Raw genomic sequence first — 26,459 nt, 5'->3', positions numbered from 1 at the left:
GGAGGTCTCCAAACAGTTCCCTCCGGTCGCCTCCAGATGCCTTCCTAGCTAATTGGAGGAGAAGGTTGGAGAGGTGGCAGGGGAGCCGACAGCGAGGAGGAACGCAGACACACACATGCCTTGGATTCTGTAGAGCAGAACCACCAAAAGATGGTGGAGAGGAGATGTGATTCCTCGGAGGTTTTTAAGCAGAGGTTGGATGGCCACCCATCATGGATGCTTCAGCTGTGATGCTTGCACTGCAAGGGGTTGGACTAGAGGACCCCCAGGGGTCCCGTCCATTATTCCCCCAGGCAGGGCTTGGAAAATACACCCTGCCTGAGGCCCTTGAGAGCTTCTGCCAGCCAGTGTAGACCAGTGGTTCCCAAAGAGAATAGTATTGCCCCCTGGGTGGGGCGAATACCTAAGTGGGGGCTGCTAGGGGGCAGCAGGACCCCCCTGTAAATGACAGGCTCTGGAAAGCTGGCATCTCCCTGGATCAAGTTTGTCGGCTTTGTTGAATTAATTGAACAATTTTTAATTGGGCTTTGAGTGAACGGGCAATTAATTGCCGCTGTTTTGAATTTTATCGTGTCATCATCTCCCTTAGTGCGCCCTGCAAGCCACTGCTCTGAATGTGCTTTTTGTGGTGCAGAGTAGTGTGTACACGGGGCGAGTTGATGAGCCAAGCTGGAAAAGGTTTGAGAACCAGTGTGGCAGATAATCTTGGGCGAAATGAACCCAAAGTCTGGCTTCGTCTAAGGCAGTCTTCCTGTGCCTCTGTTGAATTACCCCTTTAAATCACTATGAGGACTAGAAACCTTACTGATCTGTGGGGCCTGTCTCCTAAATAGAAAGGTGCATGCTCTGTGTGCAGAAAGGCTGGGACTGGAAAGTCCAAAGAGCTGCTGGCAGTCACAGTCCTGAGATGGATGGCTTGGTGTCCTGACTCAGTATAAGGCTGCTTTTGACTTATCAAGAACCATGAGGACTAGCGTCTTGCTTCGTTTTCAGGGGAGGGTCCACAAGCTCCGTGCTCGAGAGGCCCTTGGGGGCCTCTTCCAAACTCTCCAATTTCTACGATTAGCCCCTCAAACGGCATCCCACATGCCTCTTAGCCCTGCCATAAGCATACCTTGCCGCTCAATCTCTCTCTCCAATTTGCTCCTGCAGGTCCCATCACCAACGCCTTCATCGCCCTGGCCCCAGCCAACATGCTAAACCCGGAGAGCAAGCCCCGCGTCCCCCTGCCCAAGTTCAGCCGCCACCTCTACACCATGGAGAACGCGGGGAGCCCTGCCAGCGAGGAGATGATGCTGTGCCTGGGAATGCATCAGAAGGTAGGGGGGTGTTCGGCTGCTTCCCCAACAAACATGGACCAAGTGACCACCAAGCTAGAAATCCCCCTTCGCTCTTGAGGATGGTGGGCAAAAGGATGGCAGAATGCTTAACGCCCCAGGTCCACTGGTATAAAGGTCTCACTAAGACCAATAGATCTGAGGCTACTTCTGGGGGGTTCGATCCTCAGTTGGAAAGGCACAGTTGCAGAATCGTAGAGTTGGAAGGGACCCAAGGGGTCGTCTAGTCCAGTCCTCTGCGATGCACGGGTCAAAGTTAAGAATAAGGCCTTTTGGCTGCCCAGGTGGAGAATAGAGAGCGGGACGTGTCTGAACTAGAAGAATGTACGAAGGGGGGAAAATGAAACAAAAAGAAGATTCATTGCTCTTCCACTCTCACAGCTCAATCTTCAGAGATGGCGATTGCCCATGATTCTTGGCTAGAGATGCTCGCGGGAGATCTTGCAGGAACTCAGACAGTCCTGGGAGATCTCGCAAGCCCATGCCAGAACTGGCACGTGGAACTGGCACCTTGTCCCCCACCCCCAGCAAGGCAGGGGGCTTAAAAGGACTTCTGTCTTGCTTGCATTTAATAATAATAGTAATAATAGTAGTAATAATAATAATAATAATAATAATAATAATAATAATAATATGCAGCCCATCTGGCTGGGTTGCCCCAGCCACTCTCAGCGGCTTCCAACACATATAAAAACATAATAGAACACCAAACATTAAAAACTTCCACATAATAGGGTTGCCCTCAGATGTCTTCTAAAAGTTGTATACAGTCGTACCTTGGGTTACAGACGCTTCAGGTTACAGACGCTTCAGGTTACAGACTCCGCTAACCCAGAAATAGTACCTCGGGTTAAGAACTTTGCTTCAGGATGAGAACACAAATCGCGTGGCAGCAGGAGGAGGCCCCATTAGCTAAAATGGTGCTTCAGGTTAAGAACAGTTTCAGGTTAAGAACGGACCTCCAGAACGAATTAAGTTCTTAACCCGAGATACCACTGTAGTTATTTGTCTCCTTGACAGCTGCTGGGAGGTCATTCCACAGGGAGGGCGCCACCACCGAGAAGGCCCTCTGCCTGGCTCCCTCTCACCTCACTTCTCGTAGTAACTGCCCTCAGAGCTGGACCTCTGTGTCTGGGCTGAACGATGGGGGTGGAGACGCTCCTTCAGGTCTACCGGGCTGAGTTTGTCTTTTTCTTGCGGTTTGTAATTGCTTTCTCTGATTACACAGCAAACCAAATAAAGACATGTTTTATAGCAGGAGAGGGGGAGAGAGAAGGGACGGAAGTGGGACCCAGGCGTGGTGGGCGAAGGGAACACACCTCTGAGCTCTGCATGCCTGTGTGCCAAGCCTCCTTCCCCTTCCGCTGCAAGCAGAAGCAGGTGGCTGTTCCCTGCTGGAAGAGGCGATGCAGATCTGAGAGAGGCAGGCCTGAATGTTCTGGTACAATTATCCCTCAGGGAAAGGAACAGGTTGGCAGGAGAGAGAGAGGGAGTGTATTATAATCCCGTTGTTGGGCACTGAGGCAGTAATAGGCTGGAACGTCTCCACCACACCTTGGCATCTCGAGGGATGAGGTCGGCCGTAACGCATAAATTAACTTCCACTGTTGGGGAGGCCAGCAAGATCCCGGCCAGCTCAGCCTCCTGTCCCCACAGTGGCCAAACAGTTGCGCCAAAGGGAAGCCCACCAGCAAGATCCGAGCACAAGAGCCCTCTTCCTTCCTGTCGTTTCCAGCATCTGAGATTCAGAAGCATTGCTACCTCTGACCGTGGAGGCTGAGCGTAACCATCCTGGCTCGTACCCCTTGGTAGCCCCATTCCTCCACCATGCATTTGTCCAATTCACTTTTAAGCCATCTGGCTTGCTGGCCATCACCGCTTCCTGTGGGAAGGACTTCTGCAGCTTAACGAAGGGTTTTGTTTTATCTGTCTTGAATCTTCCAACCAGGCCTTCCTTGTGTCAGCAGCTTAGATCTGAAGTGCCTCAAGGACTGCCCGATTCCTTCTGCCGTGCCTTGATCACAGAGACCTTCCGGTGGGGCTCTCTTGGTGCTGTCGGACAGGCCCTGCCTCCTTTCTCTCCCTTGACTGCCGTCCGGTAGAATGACAGCTGAGGACAAGCAAAGGGCAGCTGGTCTCTGAGCAGAGTCAACTGAGCATCCCTCCTTCCCTCTTTGAGACTTGGGTTTCACAAGAGCTGGGCCTCTGCTCCGATCCTTTCTGCCTGGGACTCTATTCTTGGGTTCATGCAGGTGGTTTTGAGTGGAGACCACGTGACTTCAGGGACACTAGAGGGTGAGGGTCCCGCTACCTGCTGGCGAACTTTCCGGGGACACCTGGCTGCCTGACTGCAGGGAAACGGGAGGTGGCTTTGCTCTCATGTCCCCCACAACGTCATGAAATCTCAGCCTCCCCACTCAAACCCGCCAGCGCCCCTTTACCAGGAATGCATTTCGTTTTCCCAGCAAGGGGTTGCGTCCGATGCCCCCTCGCAGCCGCTCCAAGGAGAGGGAGAACGAGGGAAGCCGGCATTTCATCCGCCTTGCCTGTTAACCATCGCTCACTGCGGAGGCATTTTCTCCTCTCCTGCCTGTCTCCTCTCCCCCCAAAACACAAAGGGTGCTTTGATGTGTTATCTCTCCTGCCTGTCATTTTCCTCTCTCCACCCGCGAGACTGATGGGGCCATCTTCTTTGATGGATTAGCTCCTTGCAAAGGGAGGTTTTGTGCCCGCTCCTCTCCCCTGGCACCACACAGCTTGTCCTTTTCTTCTTCTGAGTTTCCTTGAGCTGCGGCGGGCAAAGTGTCCGGCCGCCCACCCCAAGGCTCTCGCCAGGTATCTCATCTAGCGTTCCTGTAACAGATTCCCAGGAGCGTCCACTGTCAGCCCTACTCCTTTCCTCTGCAACGTTGACAGCGGCCCCAAACCTCCAAGGTGCGATGTCTCTTGTTCACCCAGCAAAAGGAAGGATGTTTCCGAACCAGGAAAGGGGGTTGTTCAGGTTGGATTGGTTTGAGAAACTTCAGCTCCCTTGGGGAGTCTGGCAGAATCCTGACAGCAGAACAAGATTCTAGCCCTCATGACTGCTTGGGGGAGGGTGGGAGACTGAAAACTTGTGAGAACACATAAGAAGAGTCCTGCAGGGTCAGGCCAGTCAGGGCCCATCTAGTCCAGCATTCTGTTTCTCACAGTATCCAACCAGCAGTCTTTAAAATTAGTCCGGCTCCAGGTGTATTTTGCACCTGGCTATCGGCCACTTGCGACCAAGTGAAGATTCCTGGGTGTCGCCTGACACCTCCACCATCTGGAGGTGGGTGCCTGGGCATCCTTGGACCTCGACTGTTTTCACACACTAATACGCCATCCTGTAGAATTCTGTCTGTTGTATTTTATCTGCATAATCAGGATGAATTTCAGCAGCCAAAATGCTTTTTCAGTGCAGCCTGAGCAGGAGCAGTGAGCAACGTTATAGTGAATTGTTGTCACTTGTCTTCGCTCCCCCCACTGCCCTGGTTGTGAATGCCTATGTTATGAATGGTCTGTGTCACTAGGAAGAAAAAGAGGTCGGAATGGGCCGATACATATGTGGACTGTCCCTGGATCAAGTGACTTTTCTTCTTTGCTTTCTCAAAGCTCTTAACCCAGCCAGGGGCGTAGGAAGGGGTGTGTGGTGGGGGTGGTCTGCCCCGGGTGTGATCCCAGAGGCAGGTGACAAAATCCCCCCTGGGTGGATTGCGCCACCGCACCACGATGGGCCTCCCGCCGAAGGATCACGACATGTGCACCGCTCCAGGTGCCGGAATGGCTAGCTCTGCCACTGAACCCAAGGTTGCCCCTGAACTAGCCAGATGTTTTACTGAGAATCAATCAGAGTCAGTCCCTCATTTGAAAAATAAGACTTAAGAACCGCCTTGCCCCCAAATGGCATCTAGACATTCTGTTTTGGCAACTGCAACCTTGGTTCAAGGAGCCATTTAGTGCCTGGCTTGTGTATCTGAGTTTCTAACACTGCAGACCATATCCTTCTGGGAAGAGGACCTGAGTGTGATAGTGGAGGGAGAACATAGCCATTGTAGCTAGTAGGATTAATTTTGGTCAGGTCTCTTTTCAGAGCCATCCGTAAGAACCCATGAAGGGGCCAAAGGAGAGCCCTTAATTCCAGCATCCTTTTCTCACAGTGGCCGACCAGGTGCTTATGGGAAACCAGAAAGCAGGACACAAGCTCCTGGAGTTCAGAAGCATCACTGCTTCTGCTCGTGGGGCTAACTGCTTCTGATGCAGCATTTTTTGAGCCGTTGGTTGCATTCTGAAAAGCCATTGGCATGGTTGTGCAGAACCATCTCGCTTGTCGCTCCTGGATTGAGGGTTCTTTCGCTCGTTTTTGAGGCTGTGTTTTTGTCCCCGGTTTGTTTTAAAACATAGCTGCTTTTTTTTTAATACCATCCTCTGACGGAAACATTTTCCAGGGCGGTTTTACCACAGACCGTAAAACAGCAATAAAAAAAGCAGGGCAGTTCAATAAAAAGCAGAACCCAGCGTTGACAGAAAATAAATAAATCAGAGGTTGAAAACCTGGGAAAATGAGAAACGTATCTGCTTGGCATCAGAAAGACACGAAGGCAGGGAAGTTTTAAACGGATGATGTTTTGTTGTGTTTTTAATATTTTGTTGAGAGCCGCTCAGAGTGGTTGGGGCAACCCAGCCAGATGGGTGGGGTATAATTAATGAAATCACTATTACCATTTGGTGTCAGACCAGGCGAGAGAGAGAGAGAGAGAGAGAGAGAGAGAGAGAGAGATCATGTCCCCCACAAGTAGGGGGAACAGCTGAAAAGACCCTCCCATGTTTGCCACTCACCTCATCCAAGGCAGCCTGGGCAGGTGGACTTAAGAAAGGACTCCACGTTCTATGGATTCCATTTAGAATCATAGAATCATAGAATCATAGAGTTGGAAGAGACCACAAGGGCCATCGAGTCCAACCCCCTGCCAAGCAGGAAACACCATCAGAGCACTCCTGACATATGGTTGTCAAGCCTCTGCTTAAAGACCTCCAAAGAAGGAGACTCCACCACACTCCACTGTCAAACAGCTCTTACTGTCAGGAAGTTCTTCCTAATGTTTAGGTGGAATCTTCTTTCTTGTAGTTTGGAGCCATTGCTCCGTGTCCGCTTCTCTGGAGCAGCAGAAAACAACCTTTCTCCCTCCTCTATGTGACATCCTTTTATCTATTTGAACATGGCTATCATATCACCCCTTAACCTCCTCTTCTCCAGGCTAAACATGCCCAGCTCCCTTAGCCGTTCCTCATAAGGCATCGTTTCCAGGCCTTTGACCATTTTGGTTGCCCTCCTCTGGACACGTTCCAGTTTGTCAGTGTCCTTCTTGAACTGTATTTTTGAAGCGCCTATCTTGTTGCAGTATGGAAAGCTTTAATGAAAATCTCAAGACAACATGGGCAGGTGTCTGGGGCAGGTGGGGGGGGGAGTGACTGATAGCCACATCATCTTGAGGTCTGGGGGACTTCAGATTTCCAGGGGCTGAAGTTGCCTACCCCCAGGCCACAGAAGGATCTTTCACTAGGCTTCCCACTGGGTCATCTGGTCGGCCGCTGTGAGAACAGGCTGCTGAAGCAAACTTTGTGAGGAATGGTTGAAGGAGGTAGGTATGTTTAGTCTGGAAAAGAGGAGACAGAGGAGATATGAGAGCCAGCTTCACATATCTAAAGGACTGGCACATGGAAGAGCTGTTCAGCAGGGGAAGGGTCTCCCTTGGGAGATGGTGGACTCTCCTTCCTTGGAGGTCTTTAAGCAGAGGTTGGATGGTCATCTGTCATGGACGCTTGAGCAGAGATTCCTGCCTTGCAGGGGGTTGGGCTGGATGACCCTCACAGTCCCTTACAACTCTACAACTCTATGATTCTGTGACTAGATGGGCCACTGGCCTGACCTTTATTATGTCCTTGAAGGTGAAGAAGGACCTAGAGGGGCAGAGAGAGAGAAGCAAAAGAGTTTCTGTAACCTTTGAAAAAGGAAGCTGCTCCCTTGCTATAAAATAAAATAGAGAGATTGCTGTGAAGGTCCTCTCGCTGTGTGTTTTGTGTGCGTTGAGAGAGGGAGAGAAACCCCAATAACATAATGTCTTCCTTTTGCAGACAGTAATAATCTAGAGATGATAGGGGGGAGGCTGGAATGAGAGTGCCAGAGCTGGGCTCTGCGGATCCCCTCCGTCCTGCACGCAGGATAAAGATCTCCTCTATCTCCCATTATCGGCTGCGTGTCTGCTCCGAAATTGGAACAGAGAGTCTCGGGCTGCGTGTCTGGAGTTCACGATGAGCTGCTGCTGAGGCTCGAGGTGGTGGTGGGGGGGGGAGGTTTTCCCTTTCCCACTTTTGACGGGAGGCAGGTTTTCAGGCACTTCTGCAAGGCGGCAGAGCAGCTGCCTTGCACGCTGAAGGTCCCAAGTTTGAATCTCCAGAGACGGCTGAGCTAGACAGCTTGATGGTTTAGCTCCGTATAAGGCACCTTCCTAGTTAGATCAGCTCTTTGCTTGGAATTATGAGGACCAGAATCTTGCATTACAGTGGTGCCTCGCAAGACGAAATTTATCCATTCCGTGAGGCTCTTCGTATAGCGGTTTCTTCGTCTTGCGAAGCAAGCCCATTGACAGCTTAGCAGATTAGCGCTATTAGCGGTTTAGCGGCTTTTAGCGGATCAGCCGATAAGCGGCTTAGGGCTTAGGAAAAGGGGGGGGGAGGGAAAAAACCCCGCAGGAACTCGCAAGACATTTTCGTCTTGCGAAGCAAGCCCATAGGGAAATTCGTTTTGTGAAGCGCCTCCAAAACGGAAAACCCTTTCGTCTAGCGGGTTTTCCGTCCTGCGAGGCGTTCGTCTTGCGGGGCACCACTGTATTTGGAAGGAAAGGACCACGGCTCGCTGACAGACCACCTGCTTGGCCTTCAGAAGGTCCCTGGTCCAGTTCCCCACTAATGTCATGGCCAGGTGGGGCCTGAAACCTTGGTGAGCCGCTGCCAGCCTGTGTGGACAATACTGAGGTTGTTGAGGTGTGGTCAGGCTGGGTAGTGAAAGGCCTTGCGTAGCTAGTGATTTCTTCTTCTCTTCGTTGCTTGGGGATGCTCCTGTGAGCCAGAGGGCGACGCTCCTTGGTCCCTGCACCCTGGGGTCCCTGCCCCCCAACTCTGATGCTTCTCTTTCAACGTGCAGCAGCACAGAGTCCCAAAATCGCTCTCTGGGCACAGAGTGCTGAGTTTTGGCACGCCAAATGGCAAAGCTGCCTCGAACCACAAAGGTGTCTGGGACTGGTTGGAGGCAGAGGAATGAGGGGGTCCCAACTGGGGGAACCCCAAGGAAGGAAGGCTCAGAGCCCAGGCAGTGGTGGTGGGACAAGAGTGAGTGGTCAGAGGGAGAAGCCTGGGGGGAGGAGGTGTCAGAAGCTGGAGAGGTAACAGGGCTTAGCATGCAGGGAGAGTCTGTGGCAGAGGGAAGTCAAGAATTGGAGGCAGAAACTGAAGCAGGAGAAGAGGGAAGCCAGGAGGCAGAGGGGAAGTCTGGCTGGTAAAGAGTCACAGTTGTCCCCCCCTCCTGCTGCAAAAAGCTCCCCTCCCTGCTGGTCTCCCAGAACCAGGAGAGGCATGAAAAGGGCGGAGGAGAGATTGGCTGCATGCAGGCCCAGTCTCCGATTGCTTGGGGAAAACCCTGGAGAGGAGGGGACTTAGACAGCTGTGGGGAGGCAAGGACTTTCAATCTCATCAACTGCGTCATGGGGGCAACACCTACCAGGGATTCTTTGCTGTGTTCATTGGACCTGGCACGCCTGTGCAGATCCTGTTTTTGCTAATAACAGGATCTGCCAGTCGCTCAGTGTGATTTACTGCTGCTCTCTCCTGTCGAAAGGCATGTTCAAACCTTGCTCCCTCCAGTGGCCTGCCTTGTCACTCCTCTCTCATGGCCGGCCAGCTGATCGTATCAGTCCTCTCTCTCTCTCTGATGGATGCCTTCTCAAAAAAATAAAGCCTCTCAAGCAATCGTTTTGTCCCCTGTTATCACTGTTGGTGCGGTGTGATCCTCTTCCTTTAAAAGAATTCCAAGGCTGGCAGAGCTTCTCCAGATCTCTTTGTGAGAGATTATCCCTTTAGCTTCTTCCTTAAGCGCTGCGGAAACTCTTTATCGGGGAGCACTTGAAATTCTTTGGCTTCCCGTCCCCGCCATTATGCTGGAATACAGCTTATGCTCCTAGGGTGTGGCTCTTAAGCCGACAGTTTGCCTTTGGCTCAACCGAAGCAGAAACCTGGGACATACCTCAGTTCTAGGCTCAATCCCCAGCATCTCCCTGGAGAGCTACTGCCAGCCCGTGCTGGGAATATTGAGCTAGGTGGCCCCAACAGTCTGACTCGTATGTATTTAAAATAGCTGTGTAGGAACCATGAGGGCTATATGCTTAGTTTTGTGTAAAGCAGTTTCTTGTATCCTCTGGGTGGGGGTTAAGGATTTTTTTATTTCATGCTGTAGTGTGTGTGTGTGCGTGTGTGTGTTTGATATAGCAAAAAGAACATAACAACAGATAAAAAATTAAACATGGAAAACAAAGCTATAGAACGGGTACAGTTGCACATTGGTTGAAATAACAGAAGTCTATGACTACAGTCATACCTCGGGTTACAGACGCTTCAGCTTGTGTGTTTTTTGGGTTGCACACCGCGCCGAACTCAGAAGTACCGGAACGGGTTACCTCTGGGTTTTGCCACATGCGCAGAAGTGTGAATCGCAGCCTGCGCGTGCGCGGACAAGGGTTGCAAACGTGCCTCCCGCACGGATCATGTTCGCAACCTGAGCATCCACCGTATAGGATATAGGCATTACCTGGTTATCAAGTCTAGTGGGGACAGCCTGGGTAGCTCTGTTGGTTGGAGCATGGTGCTGACAAGGCCAGGGTTGCAGGTTCAATCCCCGCAAGGGACAGCTGCAAATTCCTGCATTGCAGGGGGCTGGACTAGATGATCCTCAGGGTCCCTTCCAACTCTGCAATTCCATGCCAGATTTGCCAGGCTTGTAGCAAGGGTCTCGAAAATGATGGTCCTTCTCTCTGTGTATGTAATAAAGGAATGCCAAATCATACAAAAAGTGCGCAGGAGTTCTGGTCAAAATCTCAAATTACGCACAATTTCCTCCCATTTTCCAGAGCGGTGGGTGCCCAACGCCCTATGTATGATTTGTCAGCTGTTTCCAGTTGGGTTGCAATTACTGTTTGAGCTGCTCAGACCATCTATAAGACTGGTTCTTTTGACAATATGTCTACACAATGGCATTTTCAAAAATATCCTTGGCTTGTATCTTGAGCCCTCTGTTCTTCTGTCTCCCACAGGGATCCGGAGAGAGCAACCTGGAGAAAAAAGAGCGTCTGTACTCGCAGATGTGTGCGACAAGAGAAAAGGTGAGGCTCTCTATCCCTACAACAGGCAAATTTTGAGTTTTGAGAGGCTTGATCTTGACACATTGCAGACTTTATTTTCTCTTGACCAAATCAGATTTATTGCTAGCTAAGTCAACCACCGTGCCATTTGCGTGCACAGACAATAAAAACAAAGCAGGTGTATAAGGCGCACTAAAATACCATTAACATTTTGCTTTGCAGTAAAGTTTTGGTATTGTTTTTTAACAGTAGGCCAGCGATTCCTACACTGTGCACTGCGGCAAGTAATCCTTCACTTTGCTCCCCTTGAAAAGCTGAAATTGAAAAATAAAAACCTTGAGAAATAAAAGCCTAATGCCAGGCGGCAAGACGTGCTTTTTGAAAAAAGAACCGTGAAAAATCAGATTGGGCCTCTGGTGGAAGCAGTGAGGGGAACCATCGAATCTTAAGAGTTGGAAGGGACCCCTGAGGGTCATCTAGTCCAACCCCCTGCAATGCTGGAACCTCAGCTAAAGCATCCCTCTGCTTTAAACCTCCAAGAAAGGAGAGGCCACAGCCTCCCGAGGGAGACGGTTCCACTGTCAAACTGGTTGTGTCGACCCCAAAGCAACTCTCCAAAGCGACTTCATCTCTCTCATCTTAAAAACCGGGAGCGGGGAAAGGGTCAGGCAAGCCTCTGGCAGGGGAAGAGAGTCACCACTTCCATATTGGATGCAGCTATCTTAAGGGTTTGCATGGGCAAAAGCTGTGTGGGCAGAAGCTCGTGGAATTGCAATGCCCTCTGGATGAATGTGGGTTTCGCCATCCCAGGATGGAGTGCCTCTTCTGAATAGAACCATTCCTCAGATTCTGCCTGGTGGGAGACAGGTTTTCTCCACCTTTTACCAGGGATGGAGGTCACTGTGGCCCTCACACCATCCGTCTTCTTTGCCACTGAGTTCAGGGTCCCAGGACGGGCAAAGGCAGCGCCCTGAGCCAATACTCTGATCCTTCCTCCGCTTCTCCTCCCGCCCTGGTTCCACTCCCCATTTAGTTTTTAACCCTCTTTTCCCCTTGCAGAACTTGATGGGCGACCAGGAGCAGCTGAAGATCCAAGTGACTCAACTGGAGGAAGAGGTGGGCACCTTGCGCAAGATCAACAAAGGCCTCTTCGACTTCTCCAGCCGCCTCATCATGAAGCAGGGCAAATAGCGGGGGGTGGGGGAGAGACTTGCTCCTTCCTCCGAGCCCAGCCTGGTGGCAGCAGAGTGCTTGCCCCCCTTGGGACAAGAATCTGGCGGCAGCCACACACAGCGCCTGGGTGCCAAAACGTCTTCCCTGGTCAGAGGGGCAGGAGCGCTGTTCATACCCTTGCCCCCTGGCAGGACCGGACTTCACACACCCAGAAATTAGGGGGGGGGGGCAGATATGGTGTAAGTCAGGATGGTTCCTACAGGACGTTGCAAGGAGACATGGCTGTTCCCCCTTCCCATTCCACATCCCTCTCGTTTTGCAAAGGATAATGGGCCGCGCCATATGACCTGTTGCTGCTCCACCGCTGCCTTTGCCACCAGGGATTGATGATCAGTAGTACGCCTGCTGCCTTTGGGGAGGGGGCATGCAGGCGGCTTTTGGGGGTTCACCAGCTGTTCCGGCAGGCACATCTCCTGGTCGCTGTCAGTCCAGGAGGAGAACGGTCCAAAGCCGTTATCAGCAAAGAGGCCTCAATTCCTTTTAACACTGTGTTTTTGAGAGCGACAGAGTGGGGGAGAGGGGAGAGTCTTGTGTTTCATCGTTCCGCAGGCTGCAGAAATGAGGCATTGGATTCTGGGCTGGGTAAACCTCTCCGGGTGAGTTGTGCTTCCCAACGGTTCTCTCCCCTCATTAAAAACTTGCACAAATCTCCCAAGCGCTCCCTGCTTTATGAAAGCTAGCCATTCAGGGGTTATGCACCCCCCCATGCCTTTTTTACATGTAGGGAGAGATTTATTTATTTATATTCTATTGAGCCTGCATAAATTAGACCTTCCTGCCATTGAACTGAACCACTAAAATTCACGCAGCTCCGTCATGCACGGTGCGCCAGATCGTATCCTTAACCCTCCTCTTGTTGGTCAGGACACGCAGCTCCATATCCCAAGCTGCGTTTTTTTGTACTCTGGTGAATCTGCTTCTCCTTCCTGTCCTCTCTCTCCCCCTACAACCCTTGTCTTTCTTAATTTTACTTCCTTTAAAAGAAATACCTCTGACAAATCCTTTTCCTTTTATTTCTTGTTTTGTTTTTGTTTTGTACTTTTTTAAAATAAAGGACTGTTTACTGAAATTGCATTTTGGTGGAGTGTTTAGAGAGAAGGCGACTTAAGAGGCAATGGGATTGTAGCATATAAAATTTCGCATGGAGAAAGTTGACTAGAGAAAGGGTTTTCCCCCCTCACAACACTAGGACTTGAGGACATTCAAAAAAGCCGAATGCTGAAGGCTCCCCTTGCCCTTAGTCATCACAGCTAAATGGAACCTCCAGATTCAGGGGCAGCCTATCCCTGAATGCATCTGTTGCCCTGATACCTCTTCTGTGGAGCCCACCAGCAGACCCAACTGGCCTTTGGAGGCATTTGCTTCCTCCTTCGGCAGAGGGCAAACAGCCATGGTTGGTGGCCGTTGGCACTTCTCTGCAGAGAGAATTCCCCGCTTGCCTCCAGGTCTTTGCAAGGGGCGTACACAGAATCCTAGAATTGTAGATTGAAAGGGGCCCCAGCAGTCTCATCTGCAGTGCAGGGATCTCAGCTAAGGCATCCATGACCGAGGGCCACCCAACCTCTGCTTGGAAACCTCCAAGGAAGATGTGGCTTCGCAAGCTGATCTGCAGATCTTGGGTGCCTCTTTCCCTGCTGCACAACGGGAGCGGCTTGTGCACGTCCCATTCGATCTCGTCTCTCGGCCCCTGGAGCTGAGTGCTCTCATCCTGGCTTCCTGGAGGGGCCTTTGCTTCTCTGAGTGCAGGGTGGGACCAGCAGCTTCCTCCTCGAGCAAATAGGCGCCTTGGGATGCAGAGATCACTTTCTGGTTGTCATCCCTCCCTGAAGACCCCGTTGTTTCTGCAGCAGCGCCAGGCAGAGGCTGCCATTTTTATATCCGGCTGTTCAGCCTCTAAGCCAGCTGTTCCTGGACTTTTCTCCGGGTAGCCGCCATCCCCCTTGGTTCCATAAGCTCATCCCCAGTGCCCCCTGCCCTGGAAAATGCAACCGCAGTTTGCATGGCACACTAAGAGAACAGCGCAATGAAATTCAAAGCGCCAGCGATTAATGGCACACAATACAAAATCCAGTTGAAGCTAATACTATGGAAGGGACGAAATTGATTAAGTGGCGGCCCAGTCATTTGCAACTCCAGTGCACCCCTAGAGGAAATGGTGGGGGGTGAAGGCAAAAGACCTATTCACAAACCGTTACTCTGTGGAACTCGCTGCCAGGGGGTGGGATTGCTACTTGCTTAAGGCAACTTTAACATGGGGGATACACATTAAGAGCAAAAGATGCTATTAATCATGGGTTCATGGGGTAAAAGATTTGCATTGCAGTGGGTTGGACTAGATGACCCTGAAATCCCTTCCAACGATTTTATGGGAGGAGGAAGAAACAGTTTATCATCCTCTGAGGCTCTTTTCCGTGTGCTGCTTCCGTGAGAGGTATGGAGGGTGGCAAGACAAGAGCAGGGCCTCCTCTGCAGTGGCTCCCTGTCTATGGAATGTTCTCCCCAGGGAGGTTCACCTGGAGCCTTCATTATGCACCTTTAGGCGCCAGGCAAAAATGTTCCTTTTTAGCCAGGCCTTTGACTGATTTAAATGTGTTACGGAAGGGGAGATTGCTTGTTCCTTTCTGCTCTCATTTTTGTGTGTGTGTATTTTCTGTTTTTTATATCATGATTTTATGTTGTGAACCACCCTCAGGTCTATGGTTATAGGGTGGTATACAAATTTAATCAATAATGATAATATTGCCTGCTATAACCCATAATTGTGTTTTTAATGGAGCCTCCATGTCCCAACGCAGTCTACCCCAGAAGGAGGAACAGCCATTACAAGGGGCAGGGGTGGCCACTAATGTGGATGGGTTTAAAATAGAATTATAGAACTGTAGGGACGCAGGTGGAGCTGTGGGTTAAACCACTGAGCCTAGGGCTTGCCGATCAGAAGGTCGGCGGTTCAAATCCCCGCGACGGGGTGAGTTCCCGTTCCTCAGTCCCAGCTCCTGCCAACCTAGCAGTTCAAAAGCACGTCAAAGTGCAAGTAGATAAATAGGTACCGCTCCGGTGGGAAGGTAAATGGCGTTTCCGTGCGCTGCTCTGGTTCGCCAGAAGCGGCTCAGTCATGCTGGCCACATGACCCGGAAGCTGGACGCCGGCTCCCTTGGCCAATAAAGTGAGATGAGCTCTGCAACCCCAGAGTCGTCTGCGACTAGACCTAATGGTCAAGGGTCCCTTTACCTTTTTAATATCACGACATAGCAATATGTCACAATGTCTGAAATAAGGATGTAGCTATGCAGAGGCACTGGCTGGCTTCACAGTTTTCCCTGCATTGAGATTTTTGTATCTCTCTCTTACACACACACACACACACACACACCATGATTTGCCATAAATTACCAGGTCAAAAATTATGAAACCAATATCATGATATGGACTTCAAAATGGTTTTGGACGATCTATTGCCCAGCCCTAACCACATCATGGTCAGGGGTCCCTTTACCTTTTTATAGAACTGTAATGTCGGAAGGGGCCATGGGGGTCATCTAGTCCAACCCCCTGCAATGCAGGTATCTTTTGCCCAACTTGGGGCTCGAACCCACGACCCTGAGATGAAGAGCATCTTTTGCAAGAGTCTGAATTCATCAGTCAATCCACACGCAGAGCTTCTGAATACCAGTTTCTGGAAACCAGAAAAGGGGAGAGGGCTTGAATGCTGCTTGCGGGAATATCTCCGTGGCCCCTGGTTGACCAGTGTGAGAAGACGATGCTGGACTAGATGGGCTGTTAGCCTGATTCAGCTATCGGGTTCTTCTTCTGTCCTTGTGGAACCTCCAGGTCAGAGGCAGTCTATCTGGATTCCTACCTTCCTGGTATTTTGCCACTGTAGGAACAGGATGGGCTGTTGGCTCTCCTTAAGTTCTTTCTTCTCTTTTTAAAGTATTTTCCCTCTTGAAGCAGGAGCGGGAGACCCAGCAGGCTATTCCCAAAAGTGGGGGGAACCCATTTTGATTTAAAGTGTGGCTTAATAACCCAGAGTGTCTGGACCGACTGCCCATCTCACATGCCAGTAGGCTTAGATAATAGTGCTTTTAGCTTAATCAATGCCTGCTCCCCTCGTTCCAACAAGGAGCTGAGGGTTGTTTTATGTTTTCAGGAGGAATGCATATTTTGATCTGTTCCCGACCTCGCAAATTAAAGAGTTTTTAACGGGGCCCGTCAGCCAGATGGGTTTCTTCCACTGTCCCCAGAGCACCCCGGACTGATCTTTTTTAAAAAAAAACAACAACAAGCGAACTATTCAAGCTACGGAGGCAGTAATGCTTTCAAATAGCAGTTGCTGGAAATTGCAGGAAAGGAGATAATGCTGTTGCTTGGCCACTGCAAAGACAAGGTGCAGGGTGGGCCCCCTTGGAGGTCTGATCCAGCCACTTCTGACATCCTGATGGACAAATTTGTGTCTGGTAAGACTATTATTGGCCACTAGCCATGACGGTGATGCTTTTGCCTCCACGGTCGGAGGCAGCGATGCCACACCCTCCAACATTTCTCCAATGAAAATAGGAACGTCCTAAGGGAAAGCGGGACATTACTGGAGTCAAATCAGAAACCGGGACGGCTTCTGTAAATCCGGATCTGTACCTGGAAAACAGGGACACTTGAAGGATCTCAGATACTGACTCCTGAGCCCTGCAACTGCAGCTGATGTAGGTACCCACGGGAGCGCCTCTCCTGGTATGTCCCACAGAGGACCTTACGGTCTTCAAACAAAAACATCTTGGAGGTCCCAGGCCACAGAGAGGTTAGGCTGGCCTCAACCAGAGCCAGGGCCTTTTCAGTACTGGCCCCGACTTGGTGGAACGCTCTGTCACAAGAGACTAGGGCCCTGCAGGACTTGACATCTTTCCACAGGGCCTGCAAGACAGGGCACAGTCTGACCCCCTCCTTTGGTAATCCTCACAGAACTCTAGCCCAATGGTTGTCATTAATTTGAATCTGAACTGATTTTAGAATGTATTTCAATTACAGTCATACCTCGGGATAAATACGCTTCAGGGTAAGTATTTTCGGGTTGCGCTTCGCAGCGACCCGGAAGTAACGGAGTTTGTTACCTCCGGGTTTCGCCGCTTGGACATGTGCAGACGGTCAAAATGACATTACGCGCATGTGCGGAAGTGGCGAAACGCGACCCGCGCATGCGCAGATGCGCAGTTGCGTCTTACATTCTATTCAGGATGCAAATGGGGCTCTGGAACGGATCCTGTTCGATCCCGAGGTACCACTGTAATTGACTGTGATTTTATGTAAACTGCTATTTTTACTGTTTTAGCCACTCTGAGCCCAGCTTTGGCTGGGAAGAGCAGGATATACGTAAATAAAATTTTATTATTATTATTATGAAGAATATCTGAATATTTGAATATCTCCTACAGTTCATTTATTGCGTTCATATACCCCCTTTTTATCCAGGGAGCTCAAGGTGGTGTACATGCTTCTCCCTCCTTCTTTTGATCCCCACAACAACCCTGTGAGGTCGGTTATGCCAAGAGGTGGTGACTGGCCCAAGGCCACGCCTAGGGAGCTTCCTGGACAAGTGGGAGAATTTGAACCCTGGTCTCTCCCCCGAGCCAAATACTCTAACCACTGTGCCACGCTGTCTCCCAAGCCTCTGCTTGAGCGTTTGAGGGGCAGGAGGCAGCAGCACTATTAGATCAGGGTGGCTGGCCAATTGCTGCCGCCCACACCCCAAACTGGCAATCTCCATCCTTTTCTCTTCTCGGGAATAAGGTGCCTCATCTATCTCACTTTAGCCTGTCAGGGCACCAGAAATGAAAAATTGGCTTGCCAGCAGTGGGGTTGGAATGGTCCTTGCCAACGGTGGGGGTGTCCTGCCAGGTCACTTGTGGGTCTTCCATCCCCCCCTCTGATTCTAGATAAAACCTGGCCTCTGGGACACCATCTCCCCACAACCCCCAACGGCCTTTCAAATGGGGGTTTGGGGAACAGGCCTGCCTGCCTTGTATCTCGTGCACCTGCCTTGGCCATCGATCTAGTTAATTAACTGTCGGCCGTTGAGCAGATAAACTATCCATCCTGGGAATTTGCTTAATTGCTTATTTGGCCTTGTTGCTAATATATGGTTTTTTGTGTGTGTTAAGGAAAACTCTCCCTCTGTGCTATTCTTCCAGGAAGACGATCTTCCTCCTTTCCCCTCCCACTGGATTCGGTCGCCAAAACTGCTGCCTTCTCAGCCTTGAAAAGAGGCTGGTTCTTCGTCCTTCTTGAATAGCTCAGTTGGTTACAGCATGGTGTTGATCGTGCCAAAGGCTGCAGGTTCAATACTTTAAGAAGGATGTTGACAAGCTGGGATGTGGGCCCAGGAGGGTGACCAAGGTGACCAAGGGTCTGGAAACCAAGCCTGATGAGGAACGCTTGAAGGAGCCGGGGATGTTTAGCCTGGAATAGAAGAGACCAATAGCCATCTTCAAATATCTCAAGGGCTGTCACACGGAAGAGGGAGCCAGCGCTTGTTTTCTCCTGCCGTGGAGGGCAGGATTCGAACCCATGGCTTCAAGTTACAAGAAAGGAGATTCCAACTAAACTTCAGGAAAAATCTTTCTGGCAGTAAGAGCTTTAGCTGAGATCCCTGCATTGCAGGGGGTTGGACTGGATGACCCTTGGGTGCCCCATTCCAACTCTTACCATTCTATGATTCTAGCTCCCCTGATCTGAGAAGAGACCTTCTTTGCTTTCAGGAGGGAAGCCTTTTCTGAACAGAGGCATGACTCCACCTCTGGAAAGTTTCTCCTCTGATCAGGGATGAGGAACAAGCCCTCTTAAAGATGCTGCTAGATTCCATCTCCCAACCCTAACCATTGGTCCTGCTGGCTGGCCAGGGCTGCTGGAAGTGGAGTCTGAGAACATCCAGAGAGGGCCACTGGCTCCCACATCTCTCTTTCCAGCTAAGACACATCCATTCCCACCTTGGCGTCTGGGGAGCGCTTTACAGATAAAAGGCTAAATTGAAAGAAGCTCATCGTCTCGCCGGGCACGTTAATTCTCCAAACGGCAGTCGATTTCTGCTCCTTGCATTGATTTGTTTACATAAGCAGAAGACCTTTCGGCAATTCTCTTGGATGTGGGGAGCGGCGGGGCAAGAGGATCCCACAGCCAAGGTTGTATGTGCTCATAGAAACCTAAGAGTTGGGAGGGATCTCAAAGTTGTCACCCAAGGCTGACTTGCTGCCAATGTGCAAAGTCTGCAGATACCTTTTGGGTAGGCCATCTGGATCAACCTGCACTTTTGTAAACAAAAATCTCCCTTTTTCCCCCTTATGGGGTATCCAAGAGCCCATATAGAGTCCTTACGTAGGTTCCCTATTGGTAGGAGAAAATAACAGAGGCCAACCAGAAAATACTGAGAAGCAAAGCAGCTAGGAATCCTGATCTTTATGGATCTGTTGCAACAGGGTGCACCCTTCACACACAGGAAAGGAGGAGGAATCCAGAACAAAATATAGAAATTTTAAATTCCCTGCCCTGGAGCTCCAGACCACCCCTCCATATATCATACATACATCACAGAAGGGGTGTAACCCAAGACCACCACCCCATACATCATATGTACATCACAGAAAAGGCGGTCTACAACAGAAATCTGAGTGCATTGTTTATCTCCTGTCTGACAGGTTACCTGTCAATGCTCACTTGACTGGATACCCTGGGAAGCCTGGCCAGTCTTTTGTAATGACAAATACTTATTTCCTGAGCCAGGTCATAGGATCGCCCTATTCAAACACAGACATACCCTTAATACAGGATTTGTGAAGGAAAAGACAATGGGGAGGCTTTTCCATTTTCCTTTGCAGAGAAAACATTTGGTCAGTTTGGGAATCAAAAATGGTTTCAGGCCGGTCTTCCTGTGCTGATCTCTATGTACATGCTTGGTTGGTACATTTATGAACATTTACAATATATTTAAGACTTTAAAATTCTTATCACAGTAGAATGGTAGAGTTGGAAGTGACCCCAGGGGTCATCTAGTCCAACCCGCTGCCAAGCAGGAACTGCAACTCAAGCATCCATGTGCAACCAACTTCTGCTTTAAAATCTCCATGGATCATTTGGACAGGAAAATTGGTTTCCAGGTGGAAAAATCAAAGTTGGAAACAGAATTGTTAGAACCCAATGCTAAGATATTGTCGAGAATGTATAACTTGCTGTTGAAGTGGAATACTGAGGATGAAACGGTAAAATCTGCTATGATAAAATGGGCACAAGACGTTGGTCATAACATTATGTTTGTTGACTGGGAACAGTTGTGGACCACCGGTATGAAATTCACGGCATGTAATGCCTTAAGAGAGAATATTATGAAAATGATATATAGGTGGTACATGACCCCAGTCAAACTTGCAAAAATCTACCATTTGCCCGATAATAAATGTTGGAAATGCAAAGAAACTGAAGGGACATTCTTTCACCTTTGGTGGACGTGCCCAAGGATCAAGGCTTTCTGGGAGATGATATATAATGAACTGAAAAAGGTATTTAAGTATACCTTCTTGAAGAAACCAGAGGCCTTTCTTCTGGGCATGGTCGGCCAATTGGTGCCAAAGAAGGATAGAACTTTCTTTATGTACGCTACAGCAGCAGCAAGAATACTCATCGCAAAGTATTGGAAGACACAAGATCTACCCACTCTGGAAGAATGGCAGATGCAAGTAATAGACTATATGGAACTGGCTGAAATGACCGGCAGAATTCGAGATCAAGGAGAAGAGCAGGTGGAAGAGGACTGGAAGAAGTTTAAAGTCTATCTACAAAAACACTGTAAAATCTTTGAATGTTGAGGACATTGAAAAGGAAAGAAGGGGTTCTAGTGACTGAGTTAAATAAGAGCACAAAGGGAGGGATCAAGAATCAAAATGAACAAAGATTGAGCTTGCTGAACTAATTATTACATAGAATACAAGATCGGGAGGCGGGTGGAAGTAAGGAAAATAAGGTTTTGAAGGTTATAATTGGAAAGTGAGGGATTTTTTTATGTTTTTATATGTTAAAATCTCTTTTTTTCTCTTCTTCTTTTTTTTTTTTTGTCTATGTTTTCTTTTCTTTTGTAATGTTTGTGAAAATTTTTCTTTTTGTAATGTTTGTGAAAATTTGCTTTTTTGTTCTTTTTTGTGAAAAATGCAATAAAAATTATTTAAAAAAAAAAAAAAACAAAGGAGGTAAGGCTAAAAAAAAAAAAAAAAAAGAGAAAAAATAAAATAAAATCTCCATGGAGGGCTTCCAGGTGGAAAAATAAAAATTGGAAACAGAACTGTTAGAACCCAAAACTAAGACTCTGTCGAGAATGTATAACTTGCTGTTGAAATGGAACACTCAGGACGAAATGGTGAAATCTGCTATGATAAAATGGGCACAAGATGTAGGACACAACATTATGCTGGCTGACTGGGAACAGTTATGGACCACAGGTATGAAGTTCACGGCATGCAATGCCTTAAGAGAGAATATTATGAAAATGATATACAGGTGGTACATGACTCCAGTCAAGCTCGCAAAAATATATCTTTTGCCCGATAATAAATGTTGGAAATGTAAAGAGACTGAAGGTACATTCTTTCACCTCTGGTGGACGTGCCCAAGGATTAAGGCTTTCTGGGAAATGATTTATAATGAAATGAAAAAGGTATTTAAATATACTTTCCTGAAAAAACCAGGGGCCTTTCTCCTGGGCATGGTCGGCCAATTGGTGTTAAAGAAGGATAGAACTTTTTTTATGTACGCCACAACAGCAGCAAGAATACTCATCGCAAAGTATTGGAAGACACAAGAACTACCCACCCAGGAAGAATGGCAGATGAAGGTGATGGAGTATATGGAGCTGGCGGAAATGACTGGCAGAATCCGAGACCAGGGAGAAGAGTCGGTGGAAGAAGATTGGAAGAAATTTAAAGACTATCTACAGAAATATTGTAAAATTAAGGAATGTTAGAAGGATGTTGGAATGAAGTTATGTGGTTTTAGCAGTAAATGTTATAAAGGAGTATTTAAAGATGGATTATTAACAGGTGAGAATGTAAAGTTATAATATATTAAGATAAATTATTAAGATAAAAGCAAAAATGGAAAGGATTTGCTGAAATAACTAACTGAACTAGAATACAAAAAGGGAGGTGTGAGGAGGTCAGGAAAACAAGTAAATGAAAGTTAAGATATGGAAAGATTGATTTGTTTTTAATTGTTTTTTTTTGTATTTTGTATTTTTTGTTTCTTTTTTTCTCTTTTTATTCTTGTAACTTTTTTGAAACTTTAATAAATATTATTTTTTTTAAAAAAATAAAAATAAAATCTCCATGGAGGGAGAGGCTACCACCTCCCGAAGGAGACCATTCCACTGCTGAACAGCTCTCACTCTCCGAAAGCTCTTCCTGATGTTTAGTAGGAATCTCCTTTCCTGTAACTTGAAGTCATGGGTTCAAGTCCTGCCCTCCGGAGCAGGAGAAAACAAGCTGGCTCCCTCTTTCATGTGGCAGCCCTTGAGCTATTTCAAGATGGCTCTCATATCTCCTCTTTCCCAGGCTACACTTCCCCAGCTCCTTCAACTGTTCCTCATCAGGCTTGGTTTCCAGACCCTGGATCATCTTGGTTTCCCTCCTCTGCACACCTTCCAGCATTTAAGAACATCCTTCTTAAATTGTGGTGCCCAGAATTGGAAACAGGACTCCAGATGTGGTCTGACTGAGGCAGAAGGGAGTGGGATTAGACTTCCCTTGACTTTAGGGCTGCCATATGTCTGGATTTTCCCTGACTTTACTGGGATTTCAAAGGTGGAATTGACGTCCAGGGGGGATTTATAAAAGGTATCATTTTGTCCTAGATCTTAGGCAAGTCAATCAAAAAATCACTTTTTTGGTGTTCTAAAAAAAGCTCAGCAATTTTTGTGGGATCCTGGCTTTTCCTTTGTCAAATATGGCAACCCTACTTGACCTGGACTCATAGAATCATAGACTTGGAAGGGACCCTGAGGATCATCTAGTCCAACCCGCTGCAAAGCAGGAATATGCCGCTCTTCCACCTGGGGATCCAACCCGTAACCTTGGCGTTACCTGCACCCGGCTCTAACCCACTGAGCTATCCAGTACACTTCCTTCCGTACAAGTTCAGGATCAGCACAGACTGGTGTGCTCAGGTCTGTTCAGCATAATGGTTTAATTTGCACAGAAATGAGGAATGTATTAACAAAGGTTCAAAATGGAAAATGGCTCCATGTGTGTTGCTCACACCAGGGGGGGGGGAGGGGTCCACAAGAGTTTTCCTAAAGGACTCTGAGCTCTTGCTGAGTTAACTCTAAGATGTAACTTGTTGTTGTTGTTTAGTCGTTTAGTCGTGTCCGACTCTTAAGTTAACTGTAATAATAATAATAATAATAATATATTAATAATAATATAATATAATAATAATATAATAATAATATATTATTTATACCCCGCCCATCTGACGGGATCTCCCCAGCCACTCTTGGCAGCTTCCAACCAAATATCAAAAACAATGCAGCGTCAGACATTAAAAACTTCCCTAAACAGGGCCGCCTTCAGGTGTCTTTTAAAAGTAAAAGTTTATTGCCTTGACATCTGGTGGGAGGGCATTCCACAGGGCGGGTGCCACCACCGAGAAGGCCCTCTGCCTGGTTCCCTGTAACTTGGCTTCTCGCAGCGAGGGAACTGCAGAAGGCCCTCGGTGCTGGACCTCAGTGTCCGGGCAGAACGATCGGGGTGGAGCCACTCCTTGAGATATACAGGACCGAGGCCGTTTAGGGCTTTAAAGGTCAGCAACAAAGATTAACTTAAGTTAACAAACCTGTAAGACAGAGCTATTCCACCTGGCTTTCAATCTGAACTTAGCCTGATCTTTTATGCCCCTTCCTTCCCTCCCCCTCCCCTTTTTATGAAGATTACCCACTCTGGGATCCCACAGCTAATTCTCCCTGGCCTCCTTGCTGGCCCAAATAGGACTAATTCAGCCAGCTAGCCCTGGTGATCATCTAATGCTTATTGGATGGATTTCCCCCCTAAATTGATTTCTGAATTCTGAATTTATTGTTATTCACGTTTTATACTGTAGCAGGAACACCCCCCCCCCAATCATTCAGTTTGTACAAACTTCACACACATACACACTCACACTCACACACTACATACGCTACGCTTCTGTTATAAATTCATAGAAAATCAACCATACATCGGTTTTGCACTGTTCCACTTTTATTTTTCTCCATGAAGGAAGGACTACAAAATGGGGAAGGTTTGATACAGGCCAGCCATAATCCCTTCAGCATACCAGCACATCCACAGGAACCCTGCCCAGTTGCTATGCCAACCCTGATGGTCCTAGACAGAAGACCATCAAGGTCACAAAGAACTTGCATATGGGAGTGGATTCAGCATGGACTGAAATAAAGGACAATGATCAGCTCTTCCCTCAGGGGGCAGGAAACTGCAAACTCCCCTTTGTCTCCTGGAAGTGACTCCTGGGGAGGGGGAGAGAAGGGAACCAGCCAGGTGACAGGACACTCAGGTTACCACTGCAACTCCTCCCTCAACCCCTCCTTTCTGTAATGTATGCATGATGTTTCTGGGGGTGGGCTTGACCTAGAGGATGGGAATTTCAAAAGTTTTCATAAGGTCTTGCGCACCATTTTTCTGTGTCTTTCCTCTCACCTGCAAGTGAGGGGAGCACCCTGTTGCAACAGTCAATAAAGGCCAAGCCTACAGGCTGCTGATTTGCTCCAATTTACTCTGGTTGGTGTCTTTACTTTTTGTCCAAGGGAGCTCTCGGATTTTTCCGGTAACAATACTGCATTTTATGCTCTTTTCTGTTGCATCAGTTAAGTGTTTTGAATTTGTTGTTAGCTGCCCTGAGCCCGGTTTTCTGAACCAGGAAGGGCAGGATATAAATAAAAATTTATTATTATTATTAATGATTAACTAACAGGTAGCTAACATGTGAGGGTTTGCAAAGCTGGGATCATTCAAGAGGTATTGGGTCGCCATCTCTTATTTTGAAAGGAGTTGCTTTTGAGTCCTCTTGGCCTCCCAAAATGAATGGGTTGAAGATGCAAGGGGAGATGTCTCTCTGAAAGCCACAGGGAGAACAAGGCATGGAAATGGCTCTCTGGAAGGAAAACAGCCTGGAGAGAGAAAAAGAGACCTTTGCTTATAGGTCTGTTTGGATTATTTCATATTTTGTAAGATGCTCAGCCTGTGCTGCACAGCACAAGATTTTGTATGGACATTTCCGATGTTTTGAAGAAAGTTCCGCCCGTAAAAGTTTGAATAATATTTTCAGGGGTCTGGACAAGGCTTCATTTCCAAAGGAGCCAGTTCTTATGCTTCCAGTTTCTTCAAGCTTCGCAGTATTTAATATCTGCAACGAGGTCCTGCTTGCCAGCTGCTCTTTAGGGGCATTTGGGGGCCACACTGAGAACAGGAGGGCACCCCTTGGGTTTTATAAAGGTCTTATATATACAGTATATAATAGGTAAAGGTAAAGGGACCCCTGACCATTAGGTCCAGTTGTGGCCGATTTTGGAGTTGTGGCGCTCATCTCGCTTTATTGGCCGAGGGAGCCGGCGTACAGCTTCCGGGTCATGTGGCCAGCATGACTAAGCCACTTCTGGAGAACCAGAGCAGCGCACGGAAACGCCGTTTACCTTCCCGCAAGAGCGGTAGAATCATAGAATCCTAGAGTTGGAAGAGACCACAAGGGCCATCGAGTCCAACCCCCTGCCAAGCAGGAAACACCATCAGAGCACTCCTGACATATGGTTGTCAAGCCTCTGCTTCAAGACCTCCAAAGAAGGAGACTCCACCACACTCCTGGGCAGCAAATTCCACTGTCGAACAGCTCTTACTGTCAGGAAGTTCTTCCTAATGTTTAGGTGGAATCTTCTTTCTTGTAGTTTGGAACCATTGCTCCGTGTCCACTTCTCTGGAGCAGCAGAAAACAACCTTTCTCCCTCCTCTATGTGACATCCTTTTATATATTTGAACATGGCTATCATATCACCCCTTAACCTCCTCTTCTCCAGGCTAAACATGCCCAGCTCCCTTAGCCGTTCCTCATAAGGCATCGTTTCCAGGCCTTTGACCATTTTGGTTGCCCTCCTCTGGACACGTTCCAGTTTGTCAGTGTCCGGTACCTATTTATCTACTTGCACTTTGTGCTTTCGAACTGCTAGGTGGGCAGGAGCAAGGACTGAGCGGCAAGTCCTAGGCTCTGTGGTTTAACCCACAGCGCCACCCACATCCCAGATATAAAATAGATGTTCATAAATGTACCAAGCAAACACATACAAGTGTGCATGCACACGAAAGCTCATACCAAGAACTAACTTAGTTGGTCTTTAAGGTGCTACTGGAAGGAATTTTTTTATTTTGTTTTGACTATGGCAGTCCAACACGGC

General features: G+C 48.4%; 1 protein-coding gene across 1 annotated transcript in view; it reads left to right on the top strand.

The window, feature by feature from the left end:
• WDR18 (WD repeat domain 18) overlaps positions 1-12,152 on the top strand; it is a 40,458-nt gene extending 28,306 nt beyond the window's left edge. The window contains exons 8-10 of the mRNA XM_079960782.1: positions 1,153-1,319; positions 10,718-10,786; positions 11,825-12,152. Coding sequence (XP_079816908.1) covers positions 1,153-1,319; positions 10,718-10,786; positions 11,825-11,956 — 368 coding nt within the window. The 3' untranslated portion in view covers positions 11,957-12,152. The remainder of the gene's footprint in view (positions 1-1,152; positions 1,320-10,717; positions 10,787-11,824) is intronic.
• The last annotated feature ends 14,307 nt before the right edge of the window (positions 12,153-26,459 follow it).

This window comes from Podarcis cretensis (genome assembly GCF_951804945.1).
Source record: "Podarcis cretensis genome assembly, chromosome: 18".
Classification (NCBI taxonomy): Eukaryota; Metazoa; Chordata; class Lepidosauria; order Squamata; family Lacertidae; genus Podarcis; species Podarcis cretensis.
The sequence above is the reverse complement of the archived record's forward strand: the minus strand, read 5'-3'. Positions and strand labels throughout refer to the sequence as shown.